Source organism: Pristiophorus japonicus, chromosome 14 (genome assembly GCF_044704955.1).
Source record: "Pristiophorus japonicus isolate sPriJap1 chromosome 14, sPriJap1.hap1, whole genome shotgun sequence".
In the NCBI taxonomy this organism is placed as follows: Eukaryota; Metazoa; Chordata; class Chondrichthyes; family Pristiophoridae; genus Pristiophorus; species Pristiophorus japonicus.
The window spans coordinates 14,992,199-15,008,380 of NC_091990.1; the positions used below are offsets into that span (position 1 = coordinate 14,992,199).

General features: G+C 43.8%; 1 protein-coding gene across 2 annotated transcripts in view; it reads left to right on the forward strand.

Moving 5' to 3' along the window:
• Positions 1-309: 309 nt before the first annotated feature.
• The window catches only part of LOC139279742 (serine/arginine-rich splicing factor 4-like), a 29,965-nt gene continuing 14,092 nt past the window's right edge, over positions 310-16,182 (forward strand). For both annotated transcript variants that reach the window (XM_070898928.1, XM_070898929.1), the window contains exon 1: positions 310-507. In XM_070898928.1, coding sequence (XP_070755029.1) covers positions 401-507 — 107 coding nt within the window. In that variant the 5' untranslated portion in view covers positions 310-400. The remainder of the gene's footprint in view (positions 508-16,182) is intronic.

The window sequence follows — 16,182 nt, forward strand, 5'->3', positions numbered from 1 at the left end:
CACAGAAGCGAGAATGGAATAGAGGGGTATCCAGATAAGGTTAGCTGAAGTAAGGTGCAAGAAGGCTTGTGGAACATAAACACTTGCAGAGATCAGATGGTCAGAATGTGCTGTAAATTGTGTGTGAAGTAATTCCATATAAAATGTAAATCTCACTTATTTTCCCTAATGTTTCAGTGACAAGCTTAGCCTCAGTTCCTTCCCAATTGAAACACAATAGAAGCGCCCTTTATGCAAATTGTGCACGTAACACGCGCGACGTAAGACGTCGCTGTTACGTTCGGCTAACGACGATTACGCACGGCGGCGGCGAACTGGAGTGACGGTGACTTTGAAACCGCAGCAGCAGCAGCAGTGTCCGAGGGCAGGCAGCGTGTGTGAGGAGGTGTGAGCGAGAGAGATGCCGCGGGTTTATATAGGCAGGCTGAGCTACCAGGCCCGGGAGCGGGACGTGGAGCGGTTCTTCAAGGGTTATGGCAAAATCTTGGAGGTGGATATCAAGAACGGGTGAGTCCGTCAAACACCAGCGAGGAAAATGGCGGCCAAGCCCCTCACTGCCGGAGCCTGGACCCTGGACCCATCCCCCACCCCCGCCCATCCTCCTCAACAACCCGCAGGACAAACCGGCTCTCGTCCACACAGCCTTGGGCCGGCGGCATTCGGTGGCTCCGGGAAAGCCTTGTGTTGCTTTAATTTTTCTTTGTTTAAAGGGAGGTGCGTCACGCGCGCCAAACTGGAGGCGCCCGCTGCGACTGCGCACGCGCGCCTCTGCAACGAGCCAACCTTCGGGGCATGCAGCTTTCTGACTTCTGCTAATTCCCCTTTCCCCACCCGCCGCCAAAATAAAGCAGCCAACATATTTTCTCTCTCCCTTTTCCCGTCCACCACCCCCCACCCCATTTACTGTGCATTATTACCGAAGGATGTTCTACAAAGGACTAATACAAAAGCAAAATACTGTGGATGCTGGAAATTGGAAATGCTCAGCAGGGTCGGGCAGCATCTGTGGCGAGAGAAATTGAGTTCATGTTTCAGGTCACTGACTTTTTGTCAGAGAAAGGTCATCGATTTGAAACGTTAACTCTGTTTCTCTCTGACCTGCTGAATATTTCTAGCATTTTCTGTTTTTATTATTGGTCACAAAGGACTCGCTGTATGATGACCCAAGGCTGGGTATAATGGAAATATTAAATGAGTACTTTGCATCAATCGTCGTCACTCTTTAAGATGATGCTCGACTATGAGAATTTAATAATGTTACAAACAAAACTAATAATAACATAGATAATAGCTTTTATTTTGTGCTAGGCGCTTCACAACAATTTTACAACATGTTCGATATTGACCATTGAGAGAAAAAGCGTGAGAAGGAAGTGTAAAAAGAGGTTAAAGGTTCGGGTCCGAAGCGGCAGCCAAAATGCGCACGTGAATAGACACAGATGAAATTTTTTTTTAAATTCAAATTATATTGTAAATAATACAACAAGGAGTATACAATAGTAAAATCAGTATAATAAAGATGAATTATAATTAAACAAAATTAAATAATATATATAATAAATTAAATTTTAAAATTAGAAAATCAGCAATTGAAGCAAATTAAATCAGCTATTAGCTGTCTTTAAGATTCATTCCCTGTCCAGTAATTCAATTAATCTGGAAGAACCAATCACTGCCCTCCATCCTTGTGATGTCGTCATTTTATTATATGTTTTAGATAGAATTAAAAACTTTAAAATAGAACAACTAGATGATATCCACCCGAGGGTTCTCGAGATGAGGAGACATGTGCGAGCCCTGAGTCTGTATTTTTAATAGCTCGCTGCACTCGAATGGTTCCCATAGATTGGAAGGAGTTTAATGTAATCCCCGTCTTTAAAAAAAAAAGCAGTGACAAGAAAGACCAAGCTCATTAAGCCCATTCGTCTGACATCAGTAATAGGCAAGATCCTTGAGAGTATCATAAGGGTGCAGTATATAAATGCTTGGATAGAGAGGGACATATTTGGGACACTCAACATGGCTTCATAAAAAGGTCATGTCTTATAAATATAATTGTAATTTTTAAAGAAGTTACAAAGTTGGTGGATGAGGGAAGCCCAGTAGATTATGGACCTGAAATTGCATTTGGAGCCTTCCTGTGGGCAATTGCCTCTGATCTGCAAGAAAAAAAACACATCTACCTGGTGCCTCCGTATCTTAGAATTCTTGCCGTCCTGGACCTACAGGCATATGCCTGCATAAAGGCCCATATATCTCGGGCGCATGCACTTTGCAAGCATCCCTCGGATCAAAAAAGATATTCCATTTACGGTACGGAATACCCATAAGCATATTAGGATTGACATTAAAGATACACTTTCACACAACCTAATCAAAAATAAATTGCCACATGTTTAAAATGAATAAAAATACAATTTAATTAAACATTTAAAACTATTTTTTGAAAAATAAACAAACAATTTTAAAGGGGCCAAAAATAACCAAAAAACTAATTTTAATGATATTTGAATGTTTACTTAAAAATATATATTCTTTATTTTCACACGTACGGCCGACGCCTGCTTTTACCAGGCGTAAGGGTTGCGTGAGCATTCGTTGGGCAAATAGCTCAACTGTTCACCAGCGAATGTCCATTTCCTGCGTGTGGGTGATTGCAAGTTACGAGTTTTCGTGCATGCGCAGCACGTGCTGGAACTTGCAACCGCTTACACTGTGCATACGCAGTTGTAGATCCCGTAAAATCCGAATTTTCAATTTAGACATCCGAAAAGCTTTTGGTGAGGTACTGCACAAGAGGCTTCGCTAAGATCAAAGTCCAGTCTCTGGTTTTAGTGATAATATATTGAGCTGGATTGCTAATTTGCTGGCAGGAGATAGGTTAAAAAGTAGTTGTAGATGGACTTTGATCTGTTTGGAGAATAGTCATCAATGGTGTCCTGCAGGGATCGGTGTTTGGACCGTTGTTCTTTACGATTTTTATTAATGATCTGGATGTAGGTGTTGGGCGCATAACCTACAAATTTGCAGATTATACTAAGATCTGTGCGAGTGTTAGGACTGTAGACGATGCTTGTCTGTTTCAGGCCGATCTTAATGTATTGGGAGATTGGGCTCCTGACTGGCAAATGTTGTATAACTTGGATAAGTGCAGTATTACACATGTGAGCAGGGCAAATGCTCAACATTCATACACCCTTTAGGAAAAAGCATTAAAGGAGGTGGAGATAGAGAGTTGGGCATTCTAGTGCACACATCCCTAAAGGTACTTAAGCAATGCCCTGAAGCGATTAGCTGGAACGGGAATCGGCGAAGAGCGGAGGATTGGTGGGCGGCGACGAATGGAGGATCAGCGGGCGCCAACAGCAAGGTCGGGACCCAAGGAAGGTACAGCACGAGCCAACAGCAAGCTCGGGACCCAGGAAAAGTACAGCATGGACCAGCAGGAACAACGGGACGTGAGGTCGGAACCCAAGGCCAGCAGCGAGGTTGGTACATGAGGCCAGAATACACATGGTCAGTAGTAAAGAACCAACGACCAAAGCGTGAGATGATGGAGAGAGCGCGGAAAACGCAGTTGAGCAGCGTGCTGGAGCTGGTGTCTACTTTATGGACAAATTCGTAAACTGCTCCAAGATTAATGTGCTCACCTACACTGTGACCTCTGAAAATCAGGAAGAGAGGACCTGGAGGTGGGGGTGGTGGGGTTGTGGAACATGCACGTGTGTGTGTGCTTGGCCCATGCAGCAGAGCCTGGTCTCCAGTTGTCTTGGATCCTCTTGCCTAGAGCAAATAGGGTGTTGAGGTGTATTCATAGGACAATTGAGTACAAGATGAGGCATACTATTTTGTCGTTACACAAGACCTTGGTCAGGCCTCATTTGGATACTGTTTCCAGTTTGGTCTCCTCACATGGTGGGTGACATTGAGGCTTTGGAAAGGGTGCAGAGGAGGGCCACTAGATTAATTCCCAGTTTAAAGCATCTTCGTTATCAAGATAGGCTAAAAGAGTTGGGGCTCTACAGTTTAGCGAAACGCAGAGTTAGAGGTGATCTATTGAGGTTTATAAGATAATGAAGGGAATAGATTGTATTCCAGTTAAGTTGTATGTCAGATAGGAACAGAAGTAAGCCATTGAGCCTGTTCCACCATTCAGTGTGATCATAGCTGATCTGCAACCTAAGTTCATATACCCACTGTTAGTCCATATCCCTTAACACCTTTGGTTAACAAAAAGCTATCCATCTCAGATTTAAAATGAACACTTAATCTAACATTAATTGCTGTTTGCGGAAGAGAGTTCCAAACTTTTACTGCCATTTTGTATGTAGAAGTGTTTCCTAATTTCATTCCTGAAAGGTTTGGCTCTAGTTTTTAGACTATACCCACTCATCCTAGAATCCCCAACCAGTGGGAATAGTTCCTCTTTATCTACCCTCTATTCCCCTTAATATCTTGAAAACTTCAATCAGATCACTTCTTAACCTACTAAATTCTAGGGAATGCAACCCAAATTTGTGTAATCTCTCCTCGTAACTTAAACCTTGGAGTCCAGGTATCATTCTGGTAAACCAACGCTGCACTACCTCCAAGACCATTATTTCCTTCCTAAGGTGTGATGCCCAGGGTTTTGTATATGTGCAGCCTACCTTCCACCTCCTTATAATCTAGTCTTCGCCGAGGCACTAAAGTATGGTGGAGAAGCACGAATGCATGACCTCATCTCTCTTATTTGGAAGGAGGAGAACATGTCGGGAGATCTCTGAGATGCCGTAAACGTGACCATCTTCAAAAAAGGGGACGAGTCCGACTGCAGCAACTACAGAGGAATCTCCCTGCTGTCGGCCACTGGGAAAGTTAGCGCTAGAATCCTCCTCAACCGTCTTCTCCCTGTGGCAGAAGAGCTCCTCCCAGAGTCACAATGCGGATTCCGTCCACTAAGGGGTACAACAGACATGATTTTCACCGTGCGACAACTACAAGAAAATGCAGGAAACAGCACCAACCCTTGTACACGGCCTTTTTTAACCTCACAAAGGCCTTTGACACTGTCAACCGTGAGGGACTATGGAACGCGTCCTCCCTTTCGGCTGCCCCGAAAAGTTTGTCACCATCCTCTGCTTGCTTCAGGATGACATGCAAGCCGTGATCCTGACCAATGGATCCACCACAGATCCAATCCATGTCCAGACAGGGATCAAGCAGGGCTGTGTCATCGCACCAACGCTCTACTCGATCTTCCTTTCTACAATGCTCCATCTCACACTCAACAAGCTCCCCGCTGGAATGGAATTAAACTAGAGAACCAATGGGCACCTGTTCAACCGTCGTCACCTCCAGGCTAGATCCAAGGTCGTCCCATCCTCTGTCATCGAACTATAGTACGCGGACGATGTTTGCGTCTGCGCACATTCAGAGGTCGAACTCCAAGCCATCTTTAGCATCTTCACCAAGGCATAAGAAAGCATGGGGCCCTACACTAAACATTCGTAAGACAAAGGCCCCCCCCCTCCCCAGTCATCAAAATCCACGGCATGGCCTTGGACAACATGGATCACTTTCCACACCTCAGGAGCTTACTATCAGCAAGGGCAGACATCGATGACGAGGTTCAACACCACCTCCAGTGTGCCAATGCAGCCTTCGGTCGCCTGAGGAAGAGAGTTTGAAGACCGGGACCTCAAATCTGGCACCAAGTTTATGGTCTACAGGGCAGTAGTGATATCTGCCCTCCTATATGGCCCAGAGACGCGGACCATATTCAGTAGACACCTCAAAGCGCTGAAGACGTACCACCAACGCTGCCTCCACAAGATCCTGCAAATCCACTAGGAGGATAGACGCACCAACGTTGAGTGTTCTCGATTGGGCCAGCATCGAAGCACTGACCTTACTCGACCAGCTCTGTTGGGCGGGCCACATTGTCCACATGCCCGACATGAGACTCTCAAAGCAAGCACCCTACTCGGAACTCCTACAAGACAAGCGAGCCCCAGGTGGGCAGAGGAAATGTTTCAAGTACACCCTCAAAGCTGAAATCCTCTTTGATAAAGTGCAGCATCCCCACCGGCACCTGGGAATCCCTGGCCCAAGACCGCCCAAAGTGGAGGAAGAGCATCCGGGAGGGCGCTGAGCACCTCGAGTCTTGTCACCAAGAGAATGCAGAAACCAAACGCAGACAGTGGAAGAAGCATGCGGAAAATCAAACTACCCACCCATCCTTTCCTTCAACCACTGTCTGTCCCACTTGTGACAGAGACTAATTCCCGTATTGGACTGTAGAGTCATTTGAGAACTCACTTTTAGAGTGGAAGCAAGTCTTCCTCGATTTCGAGGGACTGCATATGATGATGATGATCTACCTCCTTGTAATCTAGTCCTCTAGATATAAAAGCCAGCATTCCATTAGCCTTTTTGATTATTTTCTGTACATGTTCATGATATTTTAATCTATGTACCTGGACCCCCAATTTTCTTTGGGCCTTCACTGTTTTTAACTTTTCGCCATTTAGAAAGTACCCTTGGAGTTTAAACAGAAAGATATACAATTGTACTTGCTCTATCGAGGTTTATGTCTCAGTTATTTTACTGGTTCTGGTGCTTTTTCATTTTACTGCTTTAATAAAGTATGCTTAGTAACTACTGTACTGAGAAAATCCCTATTATGGTGTTGCCATGAGGTTTATTTAGCTTGGTGGTAAAAATGTTACGGCAGAAATTCACACTTAACATAAGAACATAAGAAATAGGAGCAGGAGTAGGCCATTCGATCCCTTGCGCCTGTTCCGCCATTTAATACGATCATGGACTCTGGTCCACTTCCCTGCCCGTGCTCCATAACCCTTTATTCCCTTATCGTTTAAGAAACTGTACTCTTGTATGTTACGTTTCATTCATCAGGCTCACCATTACACTTAATCCTAGTGACAACGCAGCACTGATTGTGGGTCATGTTTTGTTTTGTTTTGTTTTGTTTTATTGTATTATGATGTCCATCTGTAGTAAAACTAACAAGCACAGTGAAGTGGGCAAGTATGTGAAGAGCCAGAACTGTTCCCTTACATAAACCACAATAATTTACTCGATGCTATTTATGCTAATGAAGGAATTCTAAATTCTCTGGAAAGTAGAGACTCTAGTGGAATTTAAAGTGGCATTTGTAATAGTTTAGTTTTACTAGAATTAAACCTAATGAATATTTTGCGTTTGAATTTTCAGAAATTGTATTGTTACGTTTGTTCATGTATGATACTAGATTTCGATCAAAAATTCCGCTGTTCCCAGACTGACCATCAGTGTTGCTGCTGAGCAGAATGTGAAAGGCAAGCAGTACTATTTTTGAGAGTCCTTGTATAACTTGCAACTTGTCATACACTTTAATTGTTGGGCACTCTCAAAAGTCAAAACCTGCTCTTTCTGAATCGAGATGCTGGCCCAATCTTGGTCTTCAATGGGCAGAGCAATCACAATGCCTGCCCGATGTTGTCAGCATGTGGCCCGCGTCATTTTGATAGTTACTCCTCATTTTAGATTCAGTTGACGAGCTGGCCATGAGTATTGCGTACTGATAGTTTGTAGTGTTGGTGAGGACTAGAAATCTGGTGGGGCAGCTGTGGAGCACAGGGCAGCAATGATTAAAGGGGAGAGCTGGGCAGATTTTGGGGTGGCAAAGGAGAGTGTTAATGAGGGAGCAGATCATCATTATCAGCAGGGAGAGTAATAAAGGTTATCTTGAAATCGAAACACTGCCAAATAAATTAATTTTAATTCTTACAAGCAATCCTTTTCAGTGACACTGATTCTGGGCCTGTCCAATTCTCTAGTGGGCGGATTTTCCCAAGGGCAGACGCCAAACTAAAACTAGCAAAGTGGCATCAGGGTCCTATCTAAATCAGACTCTGATTTGCTCAGCTTTATGGGCCCAAGTTTCGGGCCCCGCCTAGAATGACGCAGCCCCAACCTGGACGTCTGTTTTTTGCGCCTCAAAATGCGCCGAAAAAAAGGTTACCTATTCTCCGGCTCCCTGCAGGCCCTCTGGAGCTGGGTGCGGCACAGCACAAGCTGTGGGGGGCGGAGCCAGGTCCCTGCGCTGAAAACAGTGCTGGGACCTCTGCACGGGCGCGCATGTGCAGTAGCACCAGGTGCCCAAAACTCTGTGGGAGGGGCCCGAAGCACGCAGCCCCCCTAGCCCTGGCCGAATGGCCTCACTGGGGCTGCGTCGATAAGGCTGCCTCCCACGGCCAGCTCCTGCTTCCTCCGGACCGGGACCCGACCCGACTTGACTCCCGCTCCGACCTCCGCTCCCGACCCCCCCCCCCCCGACCGACCTCCCCCTGCTCCCGACCTGACCTCCCCCGACCGACCTCCGCTCCCGACCTGACCCCCCTCTTTCCCTCTCCCTCAGCCCCCCCCCCGATCTCCCCTCCACCCCCCCCCCGCTCCCGACCTCCCCTCCTCCGCCCCCGACCGACCCCTCCCTCCTCACCCCGCCCTCCACCCACCCTCTCCACCCTCTTTCCCCCCCCCCCCCTCGCTGTCAGAAACACAGACACTGATAGACAGAGAGTGAGAGAGACACACACAGACAGACAGATAGAGAGAGGGGGGGGGGGGGGGGCATGGGCAGCATGCTGTTGGAGGACTTCCGGTGCTGCAGTCAGTAAGTAGAAAATGTTTTATTTAATTTAAAAAAAAAATTATAATTTTTTTTTGGATTGATTTATTGATAATTTATTATTGATGATGGCTCTTTTTGTAAAACTGAAGTGTTTAATGTTTGTAAACTTCCCTTTAACCCCCCCACCCCCCATTCCCTACGCCTGATTTGTAACCTAAGCCTGATTTTCTAAGTGTAGACTTAAACAGGAGCAACTCAGGCCGAAACTTGGCCCCAATGAGACTCCTGCCTGTTTCCAGCGGGAATGTTAGCTGCCTAAATCAAGGAACGCTCGAAAATTGACAAGTTGATGTGGTACAGAACTTTTTGCCGTTTTAATCTTAATTTGCACCAAGGGCATTGGTGGACCAAAATCAGGTCTGCTGTTTGAGTACTGCACAACTGCAATGTAATCTTAACATCCGATCAAATGACAGGCCGAATCAAATTTTACATGTCAACTAGTTGATCTCGTGAAGTTGCTGACGTCTAAATGTTTATTGAAGAAGAGCCTTCTGGCGTTCTCTGCTTGTTTCCTATTGTTGAATTCTTCCTGTTTCTCTGGTTGTCTCTGCTGTCCTGTTCTCATGGTATACACATTCAGTCTTTCTCTTTTAAAAATAAAAACATCCTTTTAACATCTATATGACCTTGCTGTGATCTGGTTAGACTTGTCATTGCAATGATTTTCTTTGTGTGTGTGTGTAGCTACAAAGGTTTTTTTTGCCCAATTATGTACATAAATGTTACTTTATCTGATTTCCAGTTACTTTCCTTACCAGGTGTACTAGGAGTTTGTACTACCTAACTCATTGAAGGGCTTGTATTCTTTTGTTGGATTTGTTTAATAAATACCTCCTGATGCATGGGCAAAAGGTCTGTACCCACTTATTCACAATGAAATAAACTGAAAGACGGCCATCGTCGCCCATCCCTTCACACTTCTTTAGAAATTATCAGTTTATATTTCTGATTGTGCTTTTCATTCAGTATCATGATAAAACGACCACAGGCACTAATTGTGACCTCTCTCCCTCTCAGCTTGTTGCTGTATCCAGGTCCCCACACAGCTGCTGTAATATGCTGCTGTGATGTCAGTGGACGAGAGACATATTGAACAGTGAGGAATACAACTCTGAGCAAACTATATTCAGTAATTTATGACTGTTAAAAAATTTGGAAACCAGGACCTTTTTTCACTGAGAAAATCTACAAAATGTAATGTTCTGGTAGTTTTAATTTATTTTATATAATATTTTAATGAAACAACACTTGATAATCTCAACCAGGGAAACAAGTGAAAATAGCCTCTCGACTCATGACTTTATCCCATAAACCAATTAAAATGCTTGAAAGTGACGTGCAAAGTACAACAAACATTTAGTTAAGTAGGTCTGTAATGCAAACTTTACACCACCATTATAATGTCAACTTGCAATTATATAGCACATTTAACATAATAAAACATCCGAAGGCACTTCGAGTGTTACCAAACAAAATTTGATTCCGAACCACATAGGAGATATTGGCACGGGTGAAAGAGGTAGGTTTCAAGGAGAATTTTAAATGAGGGGGGAGATGGTTAGGGAGGGAATTCCAGAGCTTGTGGCTCAGGCAGTTGAAGGGACAGTCGCCAATGGTGGAGCGATTAAAATCGGGGAAGCACATGAGGCCATAATTTGAGGAGCGCAGAGATCTTGGAAGGTAGCACTGAAGAAGGTTAGAGAGATAGTGGAGTCGGGCCATGGAGGGATTTGAAAGCAAGGATTTAAAATTGAGACATTGCTGGACCGGGGACCAATGTAGGTCAGTGAGCAGAAGGGTGATGGGTGAACGGAAGTTGGTGAAAGTTAGGATACAGACAGCAGAGTTTTGGATGAGTTCAATTTTATGAAGGGTGGAAGATGGGAGGTCGGCCGGCCAGGAGAACATTGGAATAGTCAGGTCTAGAGGTAACGGGCAAGGATGAGGGTTTCAGCAGAAGATGAACTGAGGCACAGGCGGAATCGGGCAATGTTACGAAGATGGAAGTAGGCAGTCTTGGTGATGGAGCAATATGAGGTCAGAAGCGCATCTCGGGGTCAAATAGGGATGCCAAGGTTGTGATCAGTCTGGTTCAGCCGCAAATGGTGACTGGGGAAGAGAGTTTGTGGCGGGGACTGAAGATGATGGCTTCAGTCTTGCCAATATTTAGTCGGAGGAAATTTCTGCTCATCCAGCACTAGATGTTGGACAAGCAGCATGACAATTACCTATTGATAGATTATTTGAAACAGTTTTTGAGCTATTGCTTTCCACTGTTTAGTGACTCTCACTATTGACAAAATGAACATGCAGAATAATTGTTTAAAATTCTGCATTGCAGTATAAAAGCTGCAAAGATCCTGAAATATCTTTGATCACTAAAATTTAAAATGGTGCCTTTCGCTGAGCTTTTCAGATGCTCATAGATCTATTATTATTTGAAAACCCAGATGTTTGAAATACACAGAGGTCTTTTTTTTCCTTATGAACATGGGAACAGGAGGAGGCCATTCAACACTTCAAGCCTGTTCCACCATTCTGTTAGATCATGGCTGATCATTATCTCAACTCTGTTTACTTGCTTTTTCCCCATATCCTTACCTGACAAAAATCTAAGAATCTTAGTCTTGAAAATTTGAATTGACTTGGCTTCCACAGCCTTTTATGTGGGAATGTTCCAGATTTCCACTACCCATTGTGTGGAAAAAATGCTTTCTGATTTCACTCCTAACTGACTTCACTCTAAATTTTAAGATTCTGCCCCCTTGTTCTGGATTCCTCCAACAGAGGAAGTCATTTCTCTGCATCTACCCTATCGAACCGCTTTGTCATTTTAAACGCTTCGATTAGATCACCCCTCGGCCTTCCAAACTCAAAGGAACACTTACGGGTTTGTGCATGCTGTCTTCACAATTTAACCCTTTATGTCTTGGTACCATTCACTCCAAGGCCAATGTATACTTTCTGAGGTGTGCTGCTCAAAACTGAATGCAGTACTCTAGAGGGGGTTGGGCCAAGGCTCTGTTCAACTGAAGCATCATTTCCTCACTTTTGTATTCTAACCCCCTTGAAATAAAGACAAACCTTCTATTAGCCTTTCTGATTGCTTTTTGTACCCGTGCGTTTGCTTTTAGTAATTTGTACATGAACACCTAAACTCCTCTGTTCCTCCACAGCTACTAGTCTTTCCCCATTGAAAAAATATTCTCATTTGTTCTCCAGAGTGAATGACCTCAAACTTTCTAACATTGAATTCCATCTGCCACAGTTTTGCCCATTTATTTAGTCTGTCTGTCCCATTGTAATTTCCTGCTCCCATTTCCACAATTTGCTTCCTACCCTAATGTAATTTGCTAACTTGGATATATAACTCTCCCTTCATCCAAGTCATTAATATATATATGGTGAAAAACTGATGCCCCATTGTGGATATGTGAAAATCAGATACAATTTAGTATTTCTGTTTTATAAAATCTGCTGAAGCTTTCCTGATCAGAAGGCATTGAAACTGACACAGTAATAAGTTTTTGGCAAGTACATTGCCTAAATGTTGTATAATTACAGCCTCTATAGTGAGATGTTTGATTGCATTTTCTAAAGAAATGGTGCAAGCATTTCACAATGTTGTATGTGGGAATGCTGTTTTTTGCCCAAACTATTTAAAACTAAATTCCCTCAACGTCATAACTTCTAAGTTCAGCTTAATAGCAAATTCTGCCTGATTCCCTCCACAAGTATGTGTGCAAACTGTAATATCTTTAAGGTGAGACTATTTGTTGATAATTTATAGAAACAGCAAAAAGCCATCAGGCCCAACAAGTCTTAATCTTTTTCAGAGATTAACACCACCGTCTCACCTTCATATCCTTCTATTGCTTCTCTTTCCATATGGCACACTTATTGTGCCAGCATTACTATTGTTGCTTGCCTCTGTACCCTTGAGGGCAGTAATGCCTTCCTTCTTATAATTATAAGTTGGTATTTATATACTGCTCCAGAAGATGCCTGACCAATGCCGTGCGCAGCAGCAATGCAATCTTGTTTCATTTGTTCTCAAAGACTGTTTTTTTTTAAACCTTAGCTAATGTAGCCTAGTGTCTTATTTCAATTTTTATTTCAGCTAAGCATAGGGCTGTGGGTTTCATAGATTTATGTATGGCTTTTGGACCATTTCATTGATCCTCATGCTGGTATCATTGTTCCCTTTTACAAACGCCCTGTGTTCCCATACTAATTATTTTATTTGTCCACATTAAATTTATCTGTTACTTACTGGCCTGACTGCCGCAATGATCTAGGTTTTGTGTGTACTGTTCCAGTGATAGTGCTGGTTGAAGGAGTTTCTGAAATTTCTGTTTTGACTTTAAATCAGTCAAACCGATAATATGCCACATTTAGAGAAAAAAAAGTGTTAATTTAAATAACTACAAACATACTGGATTCTAATTCTGATACTTTAATCGTATAGCCCTAATCATGCTTTACTCATAAGTAGTTCTATAATAATTTACATTTCTGCAACCTACAAACTCAAATGTTCATTAATTAAGCCTCATTAGTGGTGGTTCATCATTTGCAGGCTTGCTGATTTGTGGTTACATTACATAAGAACATAAGAAATAGGATCAGGAGTAGGCCATTTGGCCCCTCGAACCTGCTCCGCCATTCAGTAAGATCATGGCTGATAGATCGTGGGCTCAATTCCATTTCCTTGCCCATTCCCTATAACCCTTTGCTCCTTTTATCGATCAAAAATCTGTAACTCCGCCTTAAATATATTCAATGGCCCAGCCTCCACAGTTCTCTGGGGTGGAGAATTCCACATACTTATAAACCTCTGAGAAGAAATTCCTCCCCATCTCAGTTTTAAATGGGAGACCCCTTATTCTAAAACTATGCCCCATAGTTCTAGATTTCCCCCATGAGTGGAAACATCCTCTTTGCATCTACCTTGTCGAGCCCCGTCATTATCTTGTATCTCTCAATAAGATCACCTCTCATTCTTCTGAACTCCAATGGGTACAGGCCCAACCTGCTGAACCTTTCTTTATAAGTCACCCCCTTCGTCTCAGGAATCAACTGAGTTAACCTTCTCTGAACTGCCTCCAATGCAAGTATATCCTTCCTTAAATAAAGAGACCAAAACGGTATGCAGTAGTCTAGGTGTGGCCTCACCAATACCCTGTACAGTTGCAGCAGGACTTCTCTGCTTTTTATACTCTATCCCCATTGCAATAAAGGCCAACATTCCATTTGCCTTTCTGATTACTTGCTACAAACATGGCTACATTCACTCGGTCCCTTCATCCAAATCATTATTATCGATTGTAAATAGTTGAGGCCCCAGCACCATGTGGCACCCCCACCAGTTACTGTTTGCCAACCAGAAAATGACTCATTCATCCCCACTCTCTGTTTTCTGTTAGTAAGCCAATCCTCTATCCATGCTAATATATTACCCCCAACCCCGTGAACTTTCATCTTGGGCAGTAACCTTTTATGTGGCACCTTATCAAATGCCTTCTGGAAATCCAAATACACCACATCCACTGGTTTCCCCCTTGTCCACCCTGCTCGTTACATTCTCAAAGAATTCCAGCAAATTTGTCAAACATGATTTCCCTTTCATAAAACCATGCTGACTCTGCTTAATTAAATTATGCTTTTCTAAATGTCCTGCTACACAACCAGAACATTCAGCATGTGTAGAATCATACAATCTTACAGCACAGAAGGGAGCCATTCGGCCCATTGTGCCTCTGTTAGCTCTTTGAAAGAGCTATCTAGTTTAGTACCACACCCCAGCTTTTTCCCCAGAACCCTGCAAATTATTTCTTCAAATATACGTTCAGTCGCCTTTTGAAAGTTCCCATGGCATTTGATTCCACGACCCTTTCAGGTAGTGCCCACATCTCAACAACCCTCTGTGAAAAACATTTCTTCTCATTTTCCTTCTATTGCCAATTATTTAATATGACCTCTGGTTGCAAAAGGAAACAATTTCTCCCTACTTGCTCTATCAAAACCCCTCATAGTTTTGACTACCTCTTGTAGGGCTCAGGTTTCAGCTCGAGTTGCTCCCCTTTTTTTGGCGTATCTTAGAAATTGCAATTCTTGGCATTTAGTTTGCTCCAATTCTAGTGAGTTAGAATAGTTTCGTTTTAGAACAGTTTTTTTCCCAAAAGGGGGCATGTCCAGTCACTAACGCCTGTTTTGCAAGTTTAGGCAGCGAAAACTTACTCCAAACTAACTTCGAATGGAGTAAGTGTAGTTTTTTGTACGCTCAGAAAAACCTTGCCTATACTTAATATATTAGGCGCAGGAAGCGAGAGATGGGTGGGGTGAAGTTAGGGAATTTTACAAGCATTTAACACTTCACTTCTACAAATAAAGAGCCATCATGAATAATAAATGATAAATAAATCAAATAAAAAAAATAAATTACATTTTCCTACCCCTCTCTGAAGCAGCAGCAGCCGGCACCGAGCTGAGATGTCAGCTGTTCGGCCAGGGGATAGGGGCGGCATGAGGCAAGACCGACGTCAGTAGAGCCCGGTAACAGCAGGCTCTGAGCTGCGGAGAGAAGTTCGGCCGGGGATGGGGAGGCGGGAGGGAGGGAGGGAGAGCCAGCCAGCCATCAAGTTTCAAAGTTTAATTTGTATTTCAAGTATGATTGCTGCATTATCATTCACTGCATAGGAGAGAATTGATTAGAGCTCACCGCACCAGGAACATCATAGCCTGTAGGCTGATGGGCAGGAGGCCTTACCCACATCGGTAACATCGAGCCAGGCGTTCGTACCTGGACATGAGCGAGGCTGATTGTGTCAAAAGGCTGTGTTTCGGCAAAGAAGTTGTCGTTGAGATCTGTGATATGCTGAGAGCAGATTTACAGCCGAGAAGCAGAATGCTGACTGCCTTGTCTGTTGAAGTGAAGGTTACAGCTGCAATTTCCTTCGATGCCTCGGGATCGTTTCAAGCTACAACTGGAGATGGGTGCGCCATCTCTCAACGTGCAATATATGCCTGTGTTTACCAGGTCACGGCTGCACTGTATGCGCAGAGGAATGACTTCAAGTTCCCAATGACCGACCAAGCAATGCATGACAGGGCTGTGGGCTTCTCCAGGATTGCTGGCTTCCCAAAGGTACAGAGCTGCATTGATTGTACCCACATCGCCTTGTGAGCACCTGTGGAGGATTCTGAGCAATACTGGAATAGAAAAGGTTTCCTCTCCATTAATATGCAGCTCGTGTGTGACGACGAGCAGCGCATCATGTCAGTCGATGCGAGATACCCTGGCAGCACCCATGGTGCGTTCATCCTACGCGACAGCATTATATCTGCAATGTTTCAGCAGCAGCCAGAAGGACAGAGCTGACTATTGGAACACGGATGGAAGCTGACCATCAGTACAAGATGTCGCACATTGCGACGCGCAGCATCATAGGCCCCATGATTTGCTCCTGATTTTTAGGAGCAATTGGTGTAAAACGGAGTAT